We start from the raw sequence: 25,964 nt of genomic DNA on the forward strand, positions 1-25,964 counted from the left end.
ATCGGCTCCACTGGTCTCGGAGCCGATGAAGGTTGTCCGCTCAGACACTTCCTCCTCGGCGCCTAAGTCCTCCTCGGCACCGATGGAAACTAGTTTGGGTATTCCTTCGGCGCCGATAGTTATCGAGTCGCCTCGGAGCCGGTCCCCTAGCCCCTTGGGGCCGTTGGAGAGGCCAACTCGAACCCGTTCAGCCTCCTCTAGGTCATCGAGGATGTCAGATTCGGACATAGGGTGCTCCAAAGACTGTTCCAGTCCCCAGTCTTTCAAAAATTTGTTTCGGCTCCGACCCAATTGGCTTCGGAGCCGATAGCCCATGCCATTGCCATTCCTCCTCCGACCGCTTCGGCTCTGTCGGAGCAGGTACTGTTGGAGCCGGTAGAGATTCCAGGGTCGGCTCCGACCCTTACTCCAACCCCGGCCTTCGGGTCCGAGTTTGGCACGCGGACTTCTTCGGCCGGACCCGGGGGGGACGTTTCGGGACCTATGCTGTCGGTTCCGAGCCTCCCTCTCGGTGCTTCGGCTGCGGGACTTCCGTCTGCTATCATGGCTCCGGGGACCGGACACTCCCAGGATTCTGGGGGTCCGGCTTTCAGAGCTATGAGGAGTGCCTTGGCCAAGTCTTCTTCGGCCATCTCTCCGGCTTTACCGGCACCTTCCCTGGGCGTGGAGACTGGGTCTTTGGTAGTTCCCCTGTCCCTAGGCAGCGGAGCCCCGGGGCCTGAGGTTACCCCCACTGGGGGTTCCCCTCCTCCTGAGGGTTCTTGAGAGTTGTCTTCGGAGGAGCCCCAAGGAAGAGATCGTGCAAGAGGAAGCACGTGGACTCCCCGAGTCTATTACATCGGACACTGATCTTGATGATGCGGAGGGGTCCCAGTCGTCCTCGGATGATGTCTCATTCGCAGACATTTTAGAGATCCTTAAGCTACGAGGCGGCTGGATATCCAAACCCCCCTCTGCTGATGAGTCAGTGCTTATCAAGGCCTTTGGGGCTCAGCCCTCCGCCTCCTGGGTGTCTCCGCCCTTGACGAGCTCCTGGATTTGGTTTGTCGGAGGCGTGGGAACATCCAGATACTGTGGAACCAGTGCCTTCTCGCCTAACAAATTTTTGTCTGCCCCACCGAAAGGAGTTCTTGACAAAAGGCGTGGCTGTAGATGCCATGGTGGTGGCATCTGCTACACAACAGGACGTGGCAGAGGCTTCAACGTCCGTCCATCCTCCTAATAAGGAGTCTAGGAGCATGGACGATGCAGGAGCGCACCCTGACTTCAGCGGCCTTTACACTACGGTCCCTGAATTATTTGGCACATTTTACCAGGCTACAGAGGGATCTGGTCAAGGAGCTGTCAGACTCCCTCTCAGGTAACCTACCTGAGCAGCTAGCCCAGTCGGTTAGCTCTCAGTTGGCTATCCTTACCTCGATTTCTAACTCGTCCATGAGGATCATTTCATATGCAGCCGAAGGGGCGGGCAGAGCGGCAGGCACAGGCGTGGGTCTACGGAGACAAGCCTGGCTCCGTTTGTGTCATTTTGCGGAGGCCTTCAAGTCTTCCTTCGCCGACGCTCCCTTTGATGGGTCCTCTTTGTTTGGACCTAAGGTTAAAGACACTCTTACCCGCTGTGAGCAAGAGGGAAAAACTTTATCTGCCGTAGGTGCACGTTATTCCACTCCCTTTCGGCCTTACCCCAAGGCTAAAGGAGGAGGGAAGATGTGGTTCTGCAAATCCCGTAAGTTTTTTCCTCAACAGCAGGAAGATTCCCCTTCCAGAGGCAGAGGACGGGGAAATTTCTCTGGGAGACGCCGTCCCAGAGGCAGCAGAGGGCCCCGCAATTCTGGAGACCGCGAGTCCTTTCGTGGCTCTTCAGCCTCCCACACTTCATGAGGGATTGCCCGGCTGTGCTGCTCCGGAGCCAGTCGGGTGCCGTTTTGCCAAGCACCTAAAAGCCTGGGAGCCCATCACTCAGGATAGATGGGTGCTTCGGATTATTGCCGGAGGTTACACCATTCCCTTCACACACTCACCCCCACCGTCCAAAAAAATCCCGGACCCACCACCCAGTCAAAAGGAAATTGCAGCCGCAGAAGCGTCAAAGCTGCTAGAAAAAGGAGTCATCCAACCGGTCCCCACAGTCCAGATCGGATCCGGAAATTATTCAAGGTTCTTTTTAGTGCCAAAAAAGACAGGGGACCTGAGACCAATATTGGATCTCAGCAAACTAAACCACTCCGTCATGAAGTCCAAATTCCGAATGGTCACTTTACAATCCATTCTCCCATTGTTGGAGAAGGATGTTTGGATGTGCTCCATAGATCTCAAGGATGCCTATTATCACATACCGATACATCAGGCGTCCAGGAGGTATCTGCGCTTCAGCCTGGGAGACAGTCATTTCCAATTTTGTGCACTGCCCTTTGGTCTCACCACAGCCCCCAGGGTGTTCACCAAGTGTTTGGCAGTAGTGACTGCTCACCTGAGGAGTCTTGGATTCCAAGTGTTTCCCTATCTGGACGACTGGCTCCTGACTGCCACCACCAGGCATCTACTAATAGACAACCTCAAAGCCACCATCTCCTGGGTGCTACCCTGGGAATTACATTCAATTGGTCAAAGTCTGTCTTGCTGCCCTCTCAGCGCATAAGATTCATAGGAGCAGAGATAGACTCAAAATTGATGCGTCTTTCTTCCTACCGAAAGGATTCAGACTTTACAAAGCCATGTTCAAGCCCTGCTTCCAAGATCCAAAGCCCCAGCCAGGATGGTCCTACAGCTTTTAGGTTCGATGTCTGCCACGGTTCTCCTAGTTCCACTGGCAAGATTGCACATGAGGATTCTTCAGTGGCTGTTATCGACACAATGGTCCTTTCAGAATCTCCCCCTCAATCACCCCATTCTGATTACAGAAACGTGCAAACGGGACCTCCGCTGGTGGCTTCAGCCATCCAATCTGAATCAGGGAAGACCTTTTGTTATCCCCCCTCCGGTGGCCACCCTGACGACGGATGCCTCCCAGACAGGGTGGGGGGGGGCATTGTCTGGGCAGGTTAGTTCAGGGTTCTTGGCTTCCAGACGAAACCTTTCTCCATATCAATGTATTGGAAATGAGGGCTGTACTTCTCTCCCTACAGGCCCTCCACAAGTTTCTCCCTCAAGGCATTATCGCTATCCACACAGACAACATGTCGGTGGTCTGGTATCTGAACAAACAAGGAGGGACCAGATCTTACCCCCTTTGCAGAGAGGCCATGAGGGTGTGGGAATGGGCTGTAGCTACCAACCGTTTCTTGGTAGCGACCCACATTCCAGGGAAATCCAATATATTGGCAGACAGATTAAGCAGGACGATTCTCTCTCCTCACGAGTGGTCCCTGAACGAAACAGTAGCAGCTCAGGTTTTCAGAAGATGGTGCAACCCGTGCTGCGACCTGTTTGCAACACCACAAAACGCAAAGTGCAAAAGGTTCTTCTCCTTGACTCCACGTCAGGGGGAGGCAGCTACGGATGCTCTAGTCCAACCTTGGCCAACAGGACTACTTTATGCCTTTCCTCCGGTCCCACTTCTCCCCAAAGTCATCCAGAAAGCTTCTCAATTGGGGTCCACAATGATACTAATTGCTCCGCACTGGCCTCGTCAGGTATGGTTTCCCTACCTAAAGAAACATGCCGTGGACGATCCTTGGTTTTTTGATCTAACTCCGGATTTGCTGATTCATCAGTCGGGACAACTACACCAGTCCCTTCACACTTTGAAATTGACAGCTTGGCTCCTCCACTTCCGACTTTAGTCAGAAATCATACCTTAGACCCGGAAGTTATTCACATTTTATCTTCGGCCCACAAACCCACCACTAAGAAATTGTACCTCAGTAAGTGGAAGAGGTTTGCTATCTGGGCTCAGCTCAGGGGCTTAGACCCTATCACTGCCCCGATACCAGAGGTCTTGAAATTTTTAACATCCTTGTTTAATCAAGGATCTTCAGTCTCTACTATTAAAGTCCAGCTAGCAGCTATCTCTAAATTTCACGAATCCATGGATCCACCGTTGATGAGCAGCAGATTATGCAAAACCTTCATTAAAGGTGCTGGGCTGTTAAGACCTCCAGTTTTTCATCCTGCGCCTCCGTGGGATCTTGATTTGGTACTTCGTGCCTTAACATCTTCCCCTTTCGAACCGGCTGCTACATGTAAGTTAAAATATCTGTCTTGGAAAACTGCCTTCTTAGTTGCAATTACTTCGGCAAGAAGAGTTTCAGAGCTTCAAGCCCTATCTATCAAACCACCGTACTTGATTTTTCACAAGGATAGAGTATCACTTAGGCCTAACCCATCTTTTGTTCCAAAGGTTTGTTCTAATCTCTGTCTTCAGCAATCTCTAGAGCTACCAGTTTTCTTTCCAAAATTCTCCAACGAAGCGGAATACACCCTCCATAAATTGAATGTTCACAGGCAATTGCGCTTCTATCTAGACAGGACTCAACAAATTCGAAAATCAGACCAGTTGTTTGTGTCCTTTTCAGATAATAAGTTGGGTAAAACCATAACTAAAGCTACTATCTCCAAATGGATTAGAGATTGCATAACTCAGGCTTATTCCTCTTCAAATAAGCAACTTACGACATCTATTAGAGCTCATTCTACCAGAGCTATGGCTACTTCTATTGCTTTTCATTCCAAGCTCGCTATTTCTGAGATTTGTGCTGCGGCTACTTGGTCCAACCCGCACACTTTCATTTCCCACTATAAATTGGATGTGGCATCTAGAGGGCAAGCATCATTTGGTTCCACGGTACTCAGGAGTGTTTTCCAGTGAGCCACCCAGGATTCAGGTGCTAGGGACGCTGTCCCATCAGTCAGAATGTAGGCGAGATAGGATCACATAACATCTTTTAGTTATGTACTCACCATAACTTCAGATGTTTGGGATCCATCTCTACATTCCTAATACCACCCTCCTTCCCCCTGCCTTGGAGATCAGAAGAGATTGAACGGTTTTGAGTTCTACTGTTTTTATCTTGTTTCATCTGACGATGTTATATAAGCAGTGCGTGCATGTGTGCATGTATGCGGACAAACTAGATCTGGGGGACTGGTAGTGGTGCATCCTGGGATATAGTAAGCTCAGTCAATAAGAGACTTCGCTCTTTGGCATAAGCGTGCCGAGTCGGAGCCGAGGGATCGGCTCCAAACCCATCAGTCAGAATGTAGGCGAGATGGATCCCAAACATCTGAAGTTATGGTGAGTACATAACTAAAATTTACCACCTGTCCCTCTTTGGGCAGTTGTGTCCTGCAAAAAAATTGAAAAAATGGCAAATGTCCTGAGATTTTAGGACAAAATTATTTCCTATATTTTATGTAATAGTTGCATAAAACAGTTATTCTGTATCTGAAACACCTAAATGTTATAAGAAACAGAATAAGCAACTAAAATGCTACAAGAATAAGCTTTTATTTATGCAAAAAAGTGAAGTTCTGTCCTTGGTACTGGCCATGGGTATGTTTCGCACTGCAAAAGCTGTCATTTGTACCTGAAATGTCCCACTTTGGTCATTTGAAAAGGTGGCATCCCTACAAACAATACTAACATGTTTACAGTTGTATACATTGTAGGTCACATATGTTCTTTTTTTATAACTGTCATCAGTCCAACATTACATAAATTGCTCTATTCCTGCCTTCCCGTTATGCCTCACTCCTCCTGAACATTATTCTGCATGTATTGTTCCCACAATTTCCATTTATTTCTATGTAAATTGCCCCTTCCCTTTTCTAAAGCTTTTACTTCCAGTTCTTTTATATGTTTTACAATATTCAGTACTTCAAATAGTTTGTTTAGACTTTGATTTAAAATATGTAAATAATCTGATGTTATGATGGGTATATCATACTACCTATGTGTACACAGGTGAGGGGTGTGCTTAGCATATGAGGCTCCTGCTTAGATGGTAGCAATCTTTTGAGGGTATCTCTTCAAGAATTCAGGCAGTTAATGCAGAGAATCAAGGCTCTGAGCTTATAAACAACCTGCTTACTGCAGTTGAGGTATAAGATTTGAATCCTTCCACCTCCATTTAGTTACTGTGCTCCTGGGTCACCCTGAATACTTGTGCCCAGGTGGTTTACCTGGCTATCAAGGGTACTAAAAAAATGTTGGACATGTGAAAGACAAGATACTGGTTTATTTCATATACTGCAAGAATGTTGCTTGCATAAGGAAATATGAGAAGATGAAAAATCTGGGACAGGGCTGAGGATGTAATGCCAGAAGATAAGCACCAAATGTCTATATTTGGATTAAACAGGGAGTGAAGGAAAGTTAATGAGTTAAGAATAAAATACATCTGCAGTTGCCTGATGACTTGCAGACAGAAGTGGAGAGCAAGAGGGTGAATGATGGGGTGAGGAGCAAGAAGCGCTGTTAGTAGACACTGTGATGGATATAGTACCAGAAGGATTTGAGTATTGCATTTTGCTGTGTAGCTACTCTGTATTCTAGAATTCCTCCACCACTGTTTGATTTTATTTCTTTACTTCAGTCATAAGTCTTTCACTTTCCTGTTGCCAGCCTTTTTTTCCTCTACTTCTTTGCAACATTTTTCCTGGCCAACTTCACCTCTTAAGCTTATCTTCTGATAGTCGGGTGTGTCTAAATTGTCTCCTTTGTCTTCTGACTTTTTTATTGCTTGCAAGACCAGTGAGAAAATTCTAAAGCTCCCCATTACTTTTATGCTACCGTAGCTCATGACTGAATATTAAACCATTGTTGACATGCTTGGGTATGTATACCACTATACTTAAACTATAGTATATACAGTGCATTAAATTAATGTTTAGCCAGCATTGCTAAGGTATTTTACTTGCATTTTTTTGTTCTTTTAAATTTGTAAGCTTGGGGTTTAGCTGGGCTAACAAAAATGAATTTAATTAATACAAGACATTTCGAAAGAGAGCAATACCCGTATTTATGGGGCCGCTATAAAATAAGTGTCTAGGAGTATGGATTAAAAAGGATTCTGTTATGGCAGGTAAGGATATGTGGGAAGAGATTAAACAAAAGACGGTACAAAAACTGAGAAACTGCAGGTTCTTGTTTATGTATATGGATTGTAAGACATAACAAGCAGAGAAAATGTTTTTAGTCCCTTTAGATTTATATACAGGCCAGGCATGTTTTTATTAACCGGAGGAGAAGTTGTGGGCAATAATTAATAGAGCTGAAGGAATTTATCTGGGAGGGGAAGAGGGCAAGGGTTAAGTGGGTAAGTTGATCCAATAAAACAAGGTAGTTTAGGATTACCTGATTTGAAGGGATATTTTAGAGCTGCACATTTAAGGCTCATGTACATAGCACAAGCAGAAAGTTGATATTCAAAGTGGAAAGGGATGATGATGAAGCAGGGAGGAAATTCAAGAAAGAAAGAGAGATTTGGATTTTGGATAAAGATCCTTAAGGAGAAAAACGGCCATAGAGAACATTATATACATGAAGTAGTAGAAAGTATTCTAAGAATTAAGCCAAAATGAGAATGGAGAAAGGAAGTTTTGCTGATAGGGGTGACTGCAATTAGGGGTACAGAGAATAGGCAAGAGGAGGTTGAAATTTACTGGAGAAACTGGCAAATAAACAAAGGTACTGGGACCGCGGTGGTGGTGCTGCGGTAGCGTTGTCGCCTCACAGTAAGACGCTATCCGGTTCGATTCTCAGCTAGAGTGTTTTCTGCGTGGAGACATGCATGAATAGGCGTACCTTCGTTGAAGGTTGTACGTCAGGGCTGGCAACTCGGCACGTAAAAATCAACTGTCAATCATTAGCGGACCGGAGTTCCGCTGTGGCGACCCCTAACCGGGAAAAGCTGAAAGACACATACTAGGAGCAAATAACTACAGAGGGAAAGGTAATAGAATGGGAAGAGGCCAAGAAGACATTTGTACTGCAAGTTAGAGAATGCCTTCCCTGTCTGGGATTGATATCAGAGTATAGGCAAAGAGAAATGGGAATCCTAAGTGAAAGACTTGCCATGGTATAGTTTTTAGTTGAATCTAGAACAGAAGCTGCTGAGTAATTAGTAGGGCATATAAAATCTTACATGGTAACTATAGGAATCAATCAGAGGAGGTTAAAAAAGATTGAGAAGAGAGGTTGGATAAGCAATTCACAAGGAAACAGTAGGAGGACATATGTATGTGTCCTAAACATTCAACAAAGTCTAGAAGATTTAAGAATGTTTACTTGGAAGCATTTGCATATGTATTTTTATACAGCAAGCAGACTTCGAAGAATTTTTTCCTCAGGTTGATACTAAATGTTAGGTGTGTGATGGGGAAGAAAGATGTAACTGGAAACATTTTGTTTTGGGAGTGTAATGAGTTGGCCAACTTTGAAAATTCCCCACAGAGTACTTTGTGAGAAATATGGGTCTATATTAGAAGCACGAAAATGCTTCTGAGCGAATACAGAAACATAAACAGATTCATCAAATCGCATTTAAGCGATTCGATGAATATGTCATAGGGCAAGGAGATAGTTGGCCAACTTCACGGAGTTGCCCTTTCCTTCCCTTTAGTGCGATCTCGGAGTTGGTATATTTAGTTAGGGGGTATGGGGGTGAAGCCCCTCACCTGTTTATGGTGTTAAATTATTTTTTTTAGCGAATGGCCGCGTAAGTTTTTTCCCTAGGGAAACATTCGATTAGGTGGCCGTTCGCTATTTTCAGGTTGGTTTTGTGCATTATGTGCCGGCTTTTATGTAGTCGCACATATGCACTTTCGATGTTATTATATAGACCCGAGGAATATTGGGTGTAAGTAAGGAAATTTTTTCTGTTTTTTGAGAGATGGTACAGAATCTGAATTGCCTAGACACAGTAAGACCTTGTTAAGTTTAATTCTGGTGGCTGCCAAAAAAAGCAGTTACTAGAAAATGGAACTTAAGTCTAAACTAACTGTGTTTGAAGTATTGAATATTGTAACAGGGATAAAAGTATTGAATATTGTAACCGGGATAAAAGAATTGGAAGTGATCTTTACAAAATGGTAGGAGCAAGTTACATAGAAAAAATGGAAATTGTGGGAACAGTACACATAGAATAATGTTTTGGAGGAGTGAGGTTTAAGCGAAGGCAGGAACTAATACATTTGTGTAAGGTAGGATTGATGATTATACAAAAGAATATGTATGACATATAATGTTTGTAACTGAGAACATGTTGTTAATATGGTTTGTTTTCTTTTATATAAATATATGTTTTCCCATATCTTAAGTGATAATTCAATAAAGGTGTTAAAAATGAACAGTGCTAGAATTAAAGAACAATTATTTTTGTGCAAATAATTTGAAGTAAATTAATGTGTCAACATATATTTGATCTTGTGGAGGGAATATAATTGAATCCCTTTCAAAAAAAAAGAAATTTAGAAAGAGAGAGACTGGGTAATATGTTAACTGTAAGTTCAGCTGTTACATGCATGTTAGATAATCAATTAGTTACTGGTGGGACAATGATGGCCTTCTTGGTTGCCCAAGTTTGCTTTCGTTTTTGAGACATCTTTTGTTACATTGTGCAGAAAGCTAAAAATGTAGATTGTCATCATACTAGACTTTAATTGTAGACTCTTTGCTTATTCTTATGCACGTCCTATCTAAATTTTTGTTTTAGGTTTCTCAATTTCCCAGACCAGCCTGTGGTATGGCATGAAATTAGTGTCATCACCTCTGCTTTAAGGACAGACTGTCAAGATAAGCAGACACAGTTTTTGCGAGGTAAGAATGCAAACTGTAGAGTTCCAGGAGATTTAGAGGTGTGTCTGTGTGTCTCCAACATGTGTTTAAAATGTTGGCTAAGAAATGATGATTTTGTGTACATGTGCAGAACAGGCTGTTAAATACATTGATAAGGAACATAATCAATCCAGGGATAAGAGTCGACTGAAGAATAATTTGATGAAAGCCAGGTGGACAGTACAACTGTCATGACAATCATATTAGCCAACACGGTACATTAGATGGTGACAGTGAGGAACTGTGTGCCCTCCTGTGATAGGAAGGCATTATAGGTTAGATACTACAAATATTGTGATTGCTGTCGTTTGTAATGGGTTACAAATTAGATACAGATGGGAATTTTATCATGGCTCCTGTTAGTGCTGGATCTTAGAATTTCAGAGGTTGAGTCTTGCAAAAAGACTTGAACCATTTTGATAGTAGGTGATTAGGAAGAAGCAGCTGGAAGTGGGTATACCTGACATCTGGACTTGTAGAATTAGTAGACAAGTATAGGCATTACTAAAATGTTCGGGTAAAATTATAATCCATGCATCCAGGTTTTAGAAGGGGAAATGAGAAAAAGTCAACTTTAAAAACAATGCACTTTTAGAATAGGCTGTTGATTAGCATTTGTCTAGTTAATGATAAAGCAAGTTTTCAGGCTTTCATTGTAGTATTCCAGATATATGATAGCTCTGAAAGTTGCATACCGTTGGTGAAGCCAGCATTTGATAAGATGCATTTTGGGTTAATATCCATAAGGAGTTGGTTTTGTCCTTGGCTTGTGCCCCTACAAGAATACAGCATTACATTAAAGTAGCTCAGAAACTGTCACACACAGTGCACTGGTATTGCAAAGACATGCTGCAAGGAAAATTGTTTTAATCCCACTTGTGCACTACCAGTATGTAGCGGTATCCAGTGAATGGCCATTTTAATTTAACCATTGCACATAGTATATGCAAAGGCGATCACTGAAAAATTCTCAGTGCTTCTGAGCTGGCTAGGGTATAACCACACACAAATATGCTTAGCATACTGCTGCTACTCAGCAAACCATAGATTGCTGGCTGCTGCTTCCCTGTTTCCAGCAAGTGTCCTGTTACTATGAGCACATTGCAATTTCTCTCAACTAAATCACTTGGTATAAATATATGCAGTGCTACTAGCCAAAAGATCCTTTATGACAAAACCATGATACATTATCTGCTTCGGTAACTTGGGGATATTTTTATAACATTGAATTTACAGCACATAATAAAATACAGTGCAAAGTTAGGTCAAAAGTATCAGTATCCATTATCCTATGAAGGTGACCAGCTCTGTCCCTTTGGAAGGCAGATATTACAAATTGTATTAGTGTATTTAGATTTATGTGAGTACTGTTAAACAGTTTAAATAAATCAGATAGTGACAAGCTTGTATAGTGATCTGGTCAATTCTTTCATGTAAGATTGCTTAAGTGATACAGTTTACAGCTTACAGATATACATATGCAAAGGTAAAATCCCATCTTTTATACTTTTATTCTCTATGTATTTATGTGTTATGAGGAAAAGTAAAAATGTGCATGTTGTGAAGTGAATTTAAAGACTTTTTGCATTAGGGTCATTCTAATATTATAGTGAAGTAACTATTTGAAAGTTAAAATGTTTGTTCATTGTATTTATTATTACAGAGGTTTTAAAATCTGGCTTTCTCAACAGCAGTATTCATGAAGTTACTCGTTTATTATCCCCTATAGGTAAGACCACTGCATTGATACCTGACTTCATTACATCATTAATCTTTTACAAGAATACTCAGGGACTCCAAGTTTGAGAGGTCAGAAGTTTTTTAGATGCCTGATTCGCACAGGAGTTGCTTTACCATAAATATACTTAATTTTGTTTACTTATCCAAAACTGATAGTTCCTCATTTAATATAAAATATGAAACAAATACAATTAGGCAAGTGCACATCTGAGTTTATTTATTTTTTGTTCTAGTCTGCAGGATCGGCCCATTTTTCTCCCCTTCCTTCACTCAGCTAACCTACTCTTTCCTTCACCGTTTGCTCCAAGATGGAGGTGTAAATTGAGTGTTGGGGCGTGGGCCAACCTGCAGATCCTGGTGACTTTTTTGTTCCCACCACTTTGGCGGCTTGTGGGAAATATGTTCCAGCACCATCAGTTGCTTAAGGGCTTGCATTTTATATCTGTCTGTAATGTATTTGTGGAGTAAGGCAGAACACTTCTGCCAGTTGCTGTGGATAACATTACAGTCTCAGAGCATGTAATCCTTGTCAGTGTTTCCATATCCCACAATGTACTATATCCTAGAAAGCAGTCCTATATCTATTGCTACTGGTGGTATGTAAAATGGAAACAAATTAATGTACTTAAGCTGCTGTTATAGCCACACTGCTCTGTAACAGTGTATGAGAAGTCTTTATAAAAGAATAGAGATGAGTTACTACAGCACTCAATAAATAAATTAGCAAATGCTCTCAGTTGTGGCAAGTGAAGTGTCAGTGTAACTTGTGCATCTACAGAATTAAGCACAGCTTCAGAAACTACGTGTAGGTGTAATCTGTTGCACAGTCTCTTTGGTGTCATAACTCCCAGTCAGTCTTGACTGAGCAGGGCTGAAAAGTTTCTAACCTAGCAAGACTATGGAGGATGGATAGTACGTATTTTTAAAAACTACTTTTAATACATAGAACAGTTAAATCACTAGAATACCAAATGTGTAAAAAATAATTGCTATGTCTAAACTGTTCCAAAAAAATGAAATTGCTAATAACTCAAGCCCTGAGTGCATCCTTGTAGGAACACATTCACTCTTTCTTCTACTTGAGTAAAGGTAATGCTTTATTTTAAGATTACATCCCCTTTAGATCATTTATGCTAGTCTGTGATACGAAGCTAAGAATGTATGCAAGTATTAAATTAACATGACAAAAGGGCAAACATTTGCCAGATTCAGACAAACAATTTTTTCCCAAACACCTTTATTGAATTATCACTTGTGACATAGGCAAATTTACATTCATATAAAAGTAATCAAACTCCATTAACATAACACACATTTTACTTCACATATTTCTATATACCATATAACCTAAGCAACATTGCATAAATTATTCAATTCCTGCCTTTTTTTTTAACAAGAAACCTCTTTATTAAACCATCACTTACTACACAGGCAATCATACATTTGTACAAATGAAAACAAACCACACCAACGCAATTCTAGTTGCAAGCATTTTACATCACAAACCGTACTGACACACTCCCAGTTGCAAACATTATGCATCACTTATAATTTACCCAATCTTTTTCAGTCAAACCTTACATAACTTGTTTCAGTCCTGCCGCCTTTCAAACCTCATTACTCCCTCGTATGTATTGTTCCCACAATTCCCATTTTTTTCCTGTGTAGCTTGCTTTGATTTTTTCTAAAGATCTCAGTTGCAGTTGTTTTATCCCCGATATTCACTACTTCTAGTATAGTTGGTTTAGATTTTGATTTCCATTTTCTATTAATTGCTTTTCTGGTAACCACCATTATTAAACAAGACAAGGCCTTATCATGCCTAGTTAATTTTTGATTCTGTATCGTAGCTCAGAAGAATCATCTCCCTTGTCAAACCAATCTGCCCACCCAGCATCTTCAACAGTGCATCCCACAGGGAATCTTTAAAGTCTGCCAATTCACCACACTCCCAGAAGATATGTTCCCAATTACCTCTTTCTTCCCCATCACACCTCCAACATTTTCTGTCTGACTGAGGAAAAATTCTATGGAGTCTTCTTAGGGTATAGAAATATCTGTGCAAACATTTCCATGCAAAAATCCTAAATCTTCTAGATTTTGTTGCATATTTGGGAGACATACATTTATCCTCCCATTGTTTCTTTGTGAATTGTTTATCCAGTCTCTCTTCCCAATCCTTTCTAAACTCCTGTGATTGATTCTTGTAGTTATCATGCAGTATTTTATATACTAATTATTCCTTTTTTAATGGCAGCTTTTGTTCTAGATTATAGTAAAAACTCTACCAATGCTGGGCTTTCATTTAGGACCTCCCTATTTCTTTCTCTTTGCCTATACTCTGAAATCAATCCTTGATAGGGAAGACGGTCTCTAACCTGCAGTCAAAATAAATTCTTGGTGTCTTCCCATTCCATCATATTTCCCTCTATAGTTAATGGCTCCCAGTACCTTGGTTCCTTTGCCAGTTTTCTGCAATAAATTCCAGCCCCCTCTTGCCTATTGTCTATATCCCTAATTGCAGTCATCCCTATTGGCAGAATCTCCTTTGTCCAATGCCATGTTGGCTTAGTTCTTGGAATACTTTCTGTTGCTTTATGGATATAATATTCTGTATGATAGTTATTCTCCTTAAAGGCCTCCCTCCAAAATCTCAGTCTCTTTGTTTCTTGCGATTCCCCTGTTTCATCATCATCATCCCTTTTCACTTTTAAATATAGTTTTCTGCTTGTGCTATGTATAGGAGGCTTAACTGTGTAGCTCTGAAATACCCCTTCAAATTGGGTCAAACTAATCTGCCCTGTTCTACTGGAAGAGTCAGCATATCCCACTTGACTGTTGCTCTCTTCCCATCCCAGATAAAGTCCTTCAGCTCTTTATTAATTCCTATCCACAAATTCTCCTCTGATAAAATATGCCTGACTTATTTATAAGACTAAAGGGGCTAAAACATTTTAGCTGCTTGTATGTTATTATCCATATCCATATAACAAAGCTTCAATTTTCTCAGTTTTTGTATTATCTTTTGTTTAGTCTCTTCCCACATACCCATAGCTGCCACACTAGAACCATTTTAAATCCATACTCCTAAATACTTAATTTTATCATGTCCCCATAAATATGGATATTCCTGAACCAATTTGTGTGCGGGTACATAATTTACTGCTATTGCCTTTGTTTTAGCTTCATTAATTTTGTATCCCGAAAGGATCTGAAACTGTCTTAAACTGTTCACAACACTGTAATGTCTTTCTGGTTTTGTCAGGTGTAAAATAATAATCATCTGCAAACAAAGCCAGTTTTCTTGAATACCATAACAATTCTATTTTTGAATTTCTGAGTCCATAATTTTCTTTGCCAGTGGTTCTAAATATAATACAAATAATAAAGGGGAAAGAGGACACCCCTGCCTGGTTCCTCTGCTCAAGCAGAAATTACCAGAGAAGACCTGACCCACTTCAATTTTCGCCTCCAATCACTCATATAGCCTCCTAATCAACTTTATAATTTTTTCAGGAAATGCAAATGCTTCCATTGCCCTGCTCATAAAGTCTCAGCTTACTGTCAAATGCTTTCTCTGCATCAAGACCCTCCAACAGCAGTGGTATTTTCTTCCCTCTGGATTATCAGTGTTCTGTTAATGTTGTCAGATGTTTGCCTCCCCTTAACAAAACCACATTGATCAATATCTGTCAGTTTTGGCATTACTTTTGACATTCTTTTAGCCATTATAGACATGAACACTTTATAATCATGGTTTAGTATTGAAATGGGCCTGTATGAAGCTGGTCTGATGGATCTTTACCCTATTTAGGTATTACAAACACCACTGCTTTCTTCCAGGACTTTGGTACTCCTCTTAAAATACTGTTAAACAAAACCTTCCAGATCTTTATCAGTTTTTTCCTCCTATCTTCCAAACATCCACAGGAATGCCATCTATTCCTGGGGACATTCCTGTACATTGGTTATACATCACAATTTTTATCTCATCTCCTTCTGTCTTAATCGTTGGTAATTGAGCCTCATCTAGCTCTAATATTGGCATATTTAATTCTTCCATAAAATTTCCATTGGTATTTTTTCTTGATTTTCATATTTCTCTGCTTTATAGAGACTTTCATAGAATTTCCAAAATACTTCAAATGCCGCTACAGGATCTCATATTACCTTCCTTGTTTTGGGCTCTCTAAGTTTGGTAACAGTATTTCTACTTTTTGTTGCCAGAGTCATGCTAAAAGTTTTATAATAGCGATCTTTCTTAACTCGTACATATTATCGAGGTAATCCCTTATTTTCTGTCTAGCATTCTGCAGTTGATCCTCTTCTGGTACTGTGAGGTTCTCCCTATTCTGCAATACTTCAACATTTTTCAGTCCCTCTAAATAATTTTTGTTGCTTCTTAAGCATAGCTCCCTTTCTTTTATTTCCACCCTATTTTTAAACTCCATCTTAATTTTTATCCCACTCCCTAGCAGTATTTTCAGAAGTAATTTCTATCCTCTCAAACAGGTCCTGAATAATCTCCACTACCCTTTCCTTAAATTCCTCTCTTTTCGAAAGATAGGTGGGACAGTGCCAATGTCTCATTTTTTTCATTACCTTGTGCTTTTAGTTTAGCTCGATTCAGACAAACAAATTGATACAAATTGTGTTACGTTGGTGAATAAATGAAGTGAGAGGTCAGCAGAAAGCTCATTTGACAATGGATATATTTCCCTGCAGTCATCACATTAACTCCCATACTCTTCACAAAGCACATTTAAAGGCTTTTACTCATCTTGTTGGCAGTACTGTAGTTCAAGTTGTGAATATATTGCATAGATTTTTGGAGCACTTCCCTGTAAGTAAAGAATGGATTAAGCATTTACTTGTTCCATTTACTGTTAAAGTGATCTGCAGAATTCCCTTAATATGGCATTAAGGTATGGTGTTTATGGCTGACCATTTCTTTGTGGTTGATATGGAGGCATCTTGAACTACTTTGCTCCACAATGCTTCTGCAAACAACTTGGCAATTAAATAATTTACGTAGCACCCATGTATCAAAATTCTTAGGAATCCTCAGTCTTAACATTGAATTGCCTCATTTCTGCCTCAATAAAGGACAGAGTTTTCATTTCAGAATCCTGGTTCATAGGTTCATAGTTTAGTACTAGGCTAACTGCCCTTGTGGGCCATTTTAAGCCTAGCCAGTTAACCCAAGTGAGAATCAAACCTTGCACCTTGTGTCTGTAAGGTGAACACCTTAACCATTATGCCAGCCTTCCCCCCCTAGCATGACATACCACTTCAAGTGAAACGTTTTAGCTGTGATGGTTGGATTATTGGTGATCTGTCACACTTTCTGAATTACCTTATGTGCCATGGCATGTGATAACTGCTGTTCCGTATTGTATTTTCCCCATTCAGTCCAATTATATGTGGCCACTTTGTAAGTAAAAACCTTTGTAAAATATTGTTTTTTCCCCTGTGTTGAATCACCAACTGTTCAGGGGATATGTGCTATCAGCGATGTCATTGTAGGCATAATGTGGGGGGGTTCACCCGTAGTGTTTAATAGACACACAGCAGTGCATGTTGAGGGTCCTGTCCATTAAAGTCTGTGTACACCGCCACTCTATCCATACAGAGGCATCTCCAAGAAATCCAGTTACTATGGGGCTACATCTCCCTCAAAATGGATCCTGCTTTTTTGACTAAGGGTAGCCACAAAGAACAATTTAAATCAAGCCATCCACTTGGTGGTGTTCTTCCCGTGAGTTTTCAAATAAAGGTGACTATTTGCTTAATTGACTCTATGTCCATAGACAGTTGAGATTTTGTTTTGATAGGACCAAGTCCTTCAAAAAGTCCAACCAGTTGTTTCTTTCTCTAAAGCCCATTTGGGAAAAGCAGTATCCAAGTCTCCTCTGTCAAAGTAGTTATCTTAACTGTATTTCCTTTTACTATGTAAGGAATGAAATTGCCTTGCAAATAGAAGAGTCGTTCTGCTTGAGCCATAATTATCTCTGCAGCCTGCTTGTCGTGGGTGGCTGTGGTTGACATTTGTGCTACTGGTATTTGAGTGGGTCCTCATGCCTTTGTCTCACAACAAACTGGATTCTGGAATTTCAGTCGAGGTCTAGTGCCTCTTTTGGTTCCACTGTATTGCAGAATGTGCTCTCCTAGGGGCCTCCCTAAGGTACGACGTGGCTGGGGACTCTGTCCCACAGGTTGAACCCGGATGGAAAAAACACTGGATGTGAAGGTTATCTACTTACTATAATAATGCATTTGTGTTGTCTCTTTCCATCTGGCTCAGTCATCTCTTCCACCTAACCCCTCCTATTGTATGTTTTCTCGGTCCTTTGTTTGACCATGTTGGGAGATGTTATTTCTCTCCTGTTCGGGGGTCCTTGGTGTCAAGAATTTTTGGAGTCAGACAGTGGAATTGTTGGTGCGAGAAGGGAAGACTAGTTCTGTGTTTTTTTTTTTTTTTTTTTTTGTTAGGGCTAGGCATTATGGGTAGAGGAGATGAAACTCAGGGTGCTGAAGTCTTTTAGATTTGGCTGGTCTCTGCTCTGAGTCTGATCCCAGTAACCCACTGGTTGAACTGGATGGAAAAAAGACAATATGGGTATATCGTTGTGGTAAGTACATAAATTTCTTTTCTCTATTGTAATGGAATTGGCCAAGAGCAATTACTACAAGCTTCCTCACACTCTGGATCTGCTAACGCAGTGTTTGGGGTGACTGGTACACTGTAACTTAGAGCAGTTGCTACTGAAAGCCTGAATGATTCTGTCTTCATACCTTTTAGGCACATGTTCCATGATGATGTGCAGCCAGTATTGAAAGAGGCAAGAAAACCTACAACTAGAAAAATGTTATGTTTATAAATCGTTTTCTAGATTGTGCCTAACTAATATCAGAGCGCCCAGTATGGTGTCTACCCCTCTGGTTTTGAAATATTTGTGCAAGCTGCTCAATGATGGCTTGTCTTATGCATCTATCGATGTGCATCTTACAGCCTTCTCAGCTTGTCTGCTTATGTATCCCCCTCTTTTGTCTCTCTCTGTGGTCCAACAGTTTAAGAAAGGAATGCTACGCTTGAGACCCCCTCAAAAACAAATTGCTCCTTGGGATCTCAACTTTGTTCTTGAAAAACTGACCTTATCTCCTTTTGAACCTACCTTTCAGGCTGATTCGAGGTTCATCACTTGGAAGATGTTTTGCTTATTGCTCTGACATCAGCAAGACAAGTCTGTAAAGTGCAAGCTGTCATGGTGGGCCAACTTTATCTGATTTTCCACAAGAACATGCTTGTTCTACACTCTTATCCTGCTTTCATGCCAAAAGTTATTTCTGAATTTACTCCAAACGAAGCCACTGATTTCACAGTTTTCTTTCCAGAACTTAAAAAGGAGAGAAAATTCTGTGTACGTTGGATGTTCAAGGCAACTTGGATACTACTTGACAAAACTAAGCTCTTCAGGAAAACTGAACAGCTGTTTATTTCTTACCCTGGGACTAAGAAGGGTTAATCTGTCAATAAGCAAACGATTGCTCATTTGGTTGTTGTCTGCTATTGTTTTTACTTATTACTCCCATTAGGTTAAATCTATTCCAGGCAAGGTTAAGGCACATTCCACCCGAGCCCTATCCTCTTTCAGTGGCATATTGGAAAGAAATGGACAATAGAAGCGTTCCAGAGTCAGCAACTTGATCCTCTGTTCATACCTGTGCAAAGCACTACAAACTGGTTTCTTTCTCAAGTTCCAGAGTAGGCTTTGCAAGGCCAGTTCTGCAAGGGGCTCATGGATCCTTAGCCTTCCTCCTCCCAGGTAAGGTAAGCTTTGGGAATCTATCCATATGCCACTGAGGGAGTGTGAATGATGGACATAGTACATTTGCATAAATCCTACTTACCAGTAGCAGTAAATGTTTGAATTTCAAAACTGCCTCATTGGCAGCCCCAACCCATTACCCCCCTTATTTTGTGTATAGTCCAATGGTATCCAACCTTCTTGTGTTGAAGGCTGGCTTTGGTTATTTGTGTTGGTGTTTTTTAGCTGTGAATTGATTGGTTCCAGACAATTCTTGTTTCTGGCACTAATAGCCTAAATAACTGACTCTGTGTGACAGGGTTAAGCTTCTCATGATGGGAGAGGCTTAAGCACACTCTATTATAGAGTCGGAGGAGGGGATTCTGTGCTCTGGAATGCTGCCAGTGTAGGAGTTTGTGCAGGTACAGAATCCGTATGGCACTGAAACAGTGTGAAATTTTCACAGCTACTGTTACAGGTAAATAGGACTTACACAACTGTACTTTTCTACATTTCTAACAGCAACAAGGGGATAGTGTGCTTTATGTTTCTAATTTTAAAAATGCTGAAGAAAGTAAGATAGGATTATGATCAAGATGAGATTGGGGTACAGTGGAGTGACTAGATGGGAACCTGGTATGGTATCACATTTTGGAAATCATTGATTTCATAAAAAAAATGTTTAAGGTATATTCAAGAGTTGCTGCTGTAATGGTAGACCTATAAGCATCCACTGTCAGACTGGAGATGCCCTTATTTTATCTATTTGTGCTGTAGTTTTGAGACATTGGTTCCTTGTGCCTTCGTAACTGTTTAGGGTAGATAGCATATGGTTTGAAATCCTGTGTGATTGGGTGGTTCACCCCAGGGATCACGTCAGTCGCCCTGCTAGACAGGGGTCCAGGGAAGTAAATGTTGTGGGAAGAAATATCCGGGGAATTGTTTGGCTAGGCTTGTATAGGCCTTAGGGCTGATAGCCTAGTACCAACCTATGAACCTATGCTCTGTTGAAGTTGGGCATTTATATCTGGCATCTGCTTCATTCTTTCCTGTTTAATATTCAAATGTTACGTGATGATAGAAGTTATAGAAAATGTTATTTTGTCTTGTTTTTTTTGTTTATTTGCTAAGTAGTCCATCTACAGCTGCCTGCAGCCCTCTCTGTTTTGCATACTGTTGTCTTCATAACTGGAAATTGTGAATCCAGGAGGCTTGAATTCTCTTCCTAACCATGTGCTGAAGCTCTGAGAATCCTCTAAAAGTACAAGTGCTATATTTCTGCATGTTACAAAATAAGAAACCTTAAGAGTTCATAATGTATTTGAATTTCAGGAGGGAGAAAATTCAAAGCTGAGACAAAAGTTTGAATTACTTTGAAGTGGTAAAGAATCTGATGTTTGCCATTTTTCAGGAAGGTATGAATGTCCATGGAGTCTGTTTATGATTGCTATTAAATTAAACAAATTCATCAAATTATATGAATTTGGTAAGTGCCATGATTCTTTAATGCAAGACATGATTGCGTGCAGTATCAGAAATGCTCAGACAAAGAATGGATTACTAAGATAGTTAGAGCTATGTTAACATTATTGTTGTGTGCAGAGTGAGTGAAATCCTGTTAACACTGAAAAATTCACTGAAAATATTGATGTATCTAGAATGGCGTACGAGATGGAAAACTGAAAGTCAGTAAAAACAGCACAAATGAGTTGCAAAGTTCCTCAAACATATGAAAAACTGGAAAATTGAGACAGATGGTCTCTTGCAACATTTGTTATTGTAAGGATGAAAAAAGAACATTTGTATAAATCAAATGTGTTGAGTTTGTGGCCGAACTAATCATTTTCAAAAAAGAAATGCAAAATGAAAGAAACATTTCAGTCCAAAAGATTGCATGTACTGAAACAAAGTCAGAAAAATTAGTTATTTGTGGTAATGATTTGTGTTGTGGATGTGCACATTGTGGGCAGTGTGCATTTTAAGAACATGGAAATGACACCACCAGAAGGTGAGGTGGAAATCTGAGAAGAAAAACTCAATTAGCATCAGATCAGTATTTAGATTACTATCCATGTCATTATTCATCAGAGATGGGTCTTGGATTAGACTGCAGATCCGAGTCACCAACTGATGGACAGATACAGAGCTCAAGGTCCGCCTCTTCCCATAATCCCCTGCTTACCTGTAATCCTCCGACCTCATTTGCCACTGAATGCATAGGACATGAGCAAGGCTCGAGCTTCCTCGTGTTAAAGATAAGTAACGCCTTTTTCTCCCCTTTTTCTATTTGAGTGAGTGAAAGTGATATTTTACCTTCTATCTTAGTTTTCCTCCTCTCCCATAGCTACTTTGTCTGTGTAGGATGCTTTATTTTTCCCCTTTCTTAGCTTTGAGTTTCTTCTCCCCCCTTCCATCAATTAAAAAACTTATGTCTTCTTAATTCCTTTCTCTAGTGTGTGTGTGCTGGGTGTGCAATGGCTGATAAACCTTTGGGTTTTAAAAGGTGCTCCTCATGTGGTTGGAAAATGCCTTATTCTGACTCACACGAGGAGTATGTTTACTATTTGGTTGAGACTTACCTGGAAGTTGAATGCGTCATTTGTTTTGCATTGAACCTCAGGGCCCTTATGGAGCATAGAAATATGTTGCTGTTAAAAGGGTTAGCTTAGGGCGGTCCACTGGCTTTGCACTCTCCCTCTAAAGCTGCTCAGGACCAGGGACGTCGGGTGGCATACGCACTGTACTGATTTCAGTACAACTTTTTTAGAAGGGGGGTAGCATTTTTGAAAAAAAAAACAAACGTACGTACATATTTCTTCCTTTTTAAGGAGGTGCTGGCTCTTTATGGAGAATACCAGCCAGTTGGAAGTGAGCTCACATCATGTCCGGCTGGCTGGCTGTGAGCGGGAACCAAAGCAAACAAATGGAGTTGGAAGCAAACAAAGCAAATGGATTATCTGAGTTGGGAGTTGGGAGGCAAGAGCAGGAAACAAAGCAAATGGATTATCTGAGTTGGAAGGCAAGAGCATTCACAAATGGAAGGCAATCAATTGAAGTAAGTGCACAGTGTATGTGTTGGTGACTTTGAACGATCACAATTATTTGCGTGGCTTTGAACGATGAACAATCGCAATTATTCAAGTGTATTATGTGAAGGCTTTGAATGTGTGAACGATTCAAGTGTAGTGTATTATGTGAAGGCTTTATTCAAGTGTAGTGTATTATGTGAAGGCTTTAGTGTGTGTGTGAACGATCGCAATTATTCAAGTGGCTTTGAACGATCGCAATTATTCAAGTGGCTTTGAACAATCGCAATTATTCAAGTGGCTTTGAACAATCGCAATTATTCAAGTGGCTTTGAACAATCGCAATTAAAGTGGCTGTGAACAATCACAATTATTCATGTGGCTGTGGCTTTGAACGATCGCAATTATTCAAGTGGCTGTGGCTTTGAACAATCTCAATTATTCAAGTGGCTGTGGCTTTGAACAATCACAATTATTCAAGTGGCTGTGGCTTTGAACAATCACAATTATTCAAGTGGCTGTGGCTTTGAACAATCGCAAGTGTGTGTGTGTGGCTTTGAACAATCACAATTATTCAAGTGGCTGTGGCTTTGAACAATCACAATTATTCAAGTGGCTGTGGCTTTGAACAATCGTGTGTATGTGTATGTGTGTGTGTGTGTGTGTGTGTGTGTGTGTGTGTGTGTGTGTGTGTGTGTGTGTGAAAATGCCACCCACATAATACACCTGCTGGTTATAGGTGTTCAGGCTCAAACCCTGTACCTTTGCTTCAGGGTAAGAAGAGCCTAAAGTCCCTAACCACCACCATTTCTGAACTTTGTTCAGATTTGCTTTTATAATGGTTGTGAGCTATGGTGAGAAGTGAGAACTGAAGTTTCTTATATTTTCTCCCATTATTGTTTTTGTTGTTTGTGTCCAGGCTGTTTGTGCTAAGGTGTGAAGTGAGAACTGAACTTGTATTCCCTCATTATTGGCTTTGTTTGTCCAGGTTGTTTGTGCTAAGAGGTTGAGAGCTATCTAAATGATAGCTATTAAGTTTGTCTTCCTATTTTTCAAACTGCTGATTTAGCATAGTGGTATGTTGCACTGACTATAGTGCATATGGTTCTGGGTTCAAGACATGCATGGTGATAATGCAGTATTTTATTCTAGCAACTTTCCAAAATTATACAAGCAATGTTTAAAATGTGTCCCTGTTTTTTGGGCTTTTGTTCCCCCCCCCCCCCCCCCACCAATAAATGTTGGCTTTTTCCAGATTTCTTGTGCTGCAAAGTTCAGAGATACAGCTGAGTGTCAACATTTTACAAGGAGCTGAGAGCTGCAGGGGAACTTAAGTTTAGTGCTGCTTATGCTTCTGTTTGTACTGTTAATAGCACAACAGATAGTGTACTTGCTTTTGATGCAGAAGGCTGTGGGTTGTTCTCCCACAGTAGGTAGATGCATTGCTGATACTGTACTGTATTGTAAAGGGGGGTGGATGCTGTAGCCTGTTTTGGCGAAGATATCTAGTAGCAACTATGAACCTGTTATCAGTTTGCCATCCATTCCCTATTGCAATATTACTAGCGTATCATTGTTTTTAATGCAACATAGGCAATTTATTCCTCAAGGGCAACAGGCACATTATTTGTAGATGAAACCATGAAATATAAAGTTGTTTGCTAGTAGCAGCCTCTTCATTAGTTACAGATTTCTCTAATGTGGAATTATGTAGATGGCTTTTACTAGTTCAGAGATTGTGCATATTTGCTGATACTGGTGGACTGTAGATGTTTGAGTAGACTTGTATGATGGAAGGTGTATCAAAGAGCATGTGTATGTTTCATGTGCAAGGGGCCTATGATTTGAAAACAGCCCAAAGTTAATCTTTATCTGCCACTGGCAAAATGTATTTTCTTTGAATGTGGGTTTCAATGCTGTCTCAATGAATGTGAGTTTCAAGGGCAGAGAAGTTTTAATGCTAAGTCTAGTTTCATTGTGAGACTGCATTGCTTTGTTTAACAGATATTTATTGGTGCTCATGCTGTAAAATGCAAAATAAAACTTTTCTGGCAAATCATTTAGGAATGAAGTCACTAAATGACCGACGTTAAGTTTCAGACGTCATAATCTTCAGAAAAATGCATGCTAAAGCAAGACCTGATATTCTATTAACTAACTGTCTAAAGTTTATACAAGGTCAATTTTTAGTACTGTTTGTATGTTCCCCCAATATATTTGGCCTTGTCCAGATTTCCTGCATTAAGAGGCTGAGAGGTATGTGCAAATAAATCGCTTTATAGAATTAGGAATATCCAAACCTCTCAACTGTCCACAATTTTGGCTCAAAATGTTGCTCTCCCCCTAATAATCTCTCTGCAAAATAGCAATTTTGGAAGAAAACGTGGAGGGTTTACTTTTATAAATAACTGTAATGATCAGAGTTATACATTACTTTTATTTCAGAAATGTGTGTAGATTCTCTAATTTTGTTAGCTGCTCTAAGTTAACTGTGCTCATATTAAAATGGTGTCCCTTCTTTGACAGGTTCCCAGCTGTATTGTCTGGCAATTTTATATTTTTGCATCACATTTTTGGTCCGTTTTTCATAAAATTGCAGTTTTCTGGCAAATTAGTGGCAAATTGTTAAAGACTGAAGTTAGAAAATAATGGCAGACATTTGAGTTTCAGATTTCATACCTTTCAGAAAATTCGTACTAATGCAAGACCTACTACTATTCTATTATCTTTTCTAAGTTTATAAGAGCAATATTTAAAAAGATTTCCTTATTTTTGGGCCTTTGCCTCAGTTTTATTTATGAGTTTGTTGCTCTAAGAGGTTGAGAGGTGTGTGTGTGTGTGTGTGTGTGTGTGTGTGTGTGTGTGTGTGTGTGTGTGTGTGTGTGTGTGTGTGTTAGGTAGCATACCTCTCAACTGTCCAAATTTTGCAGAATGTCCAGATTTTTGCCCCATATTTTTTGTCTGTTCCTTATAAATTTTGTGATTTTCTAGAAAATCATTGAAGGCTGAAGTTGCTAAATAATGACAGACATTTGAGTTTCAGACTTCATGTCCTTTAGAAAAATTCATACTAGCACAAATCCTGTTATTCTAGCAACTTTCTCATACTAGCACAAATCCTGTTCTAGCAACTTTCTAAGTTCATGAGAGCATTATTTAATATCTGTCCCTGTTTATTTTAGGCTTTGTCCATATTTCTTGCACTAAGAGGTAGGTACTGTAGGGGTGTGTGTGTGAATGAAACATCTTAGTTAGGGGTAGCAGGTGGTTAGTAATTTACTCAAGTTCAAAACCTGTACCTTAGTTACAGAAAACAAAAGCATAAATTCTCTACCCCAACTACCATGCTGCATTTTTCAAAGAACTGACATTTCAGGTTAATTTTCAATTCAAGGAACCAAGTTTGAGTGAATTTATATTATATTACTGAAGAGGCATTACAGCGAATGCCTCTTCATCGACACTAAAAGAGCAAACCGTGAATTACGAGAATGGCCGTAGCTTGGCTGGGGAGGGGGGTAGCAGTTAGAGAGCTGTGAGTACAAATTTGAAAATCCTAGCTACACCCCTGCTCAGGACCCTAAGAAGAGACCTCCCCCGCTCTCCAAGGGGTAT

General features: G+C 40.6%; 1 protein-coding gene across 2 annotated transcripts in view; it reads left to right on the forward strand.

Annotated features, from left to right (window-relative positions):
- Nucleotides 1-25,964, forward strand: part of INTS10 (integrator complex subunit 10) — a 1,128,594-nt gene that overhangs the window by 132,379 nt on the left and 970,251 nt on the right. For both annotated transcript variants that reach the window (XM_044059448.1, XM_044059449.1), the window contains exon 3: nt 9,654-9,757. In XM_044059448.1, coding sequence (XP_043915383.1) covers nt 9,654-9,757 — 104 coding nt within the window. The remainder of the gene's footprint in view (nt 1-9,653; nt 9,758-25,964) is intronic.

Source organism: Protopterus annectens, chromosome 17.part0, assembly GCF_019279795.1.
Source record: "Protopterus annectens isolate FY-2018-M chromosome 17.part0, PAN1.0, whole genome shotgun sequence".
NCBI classification, from domain to species: Eukaryota; Metazoa; Chordata; order Ceratodontiformes; family Protopteridae; genus Protopterus; species Protopterus annectens.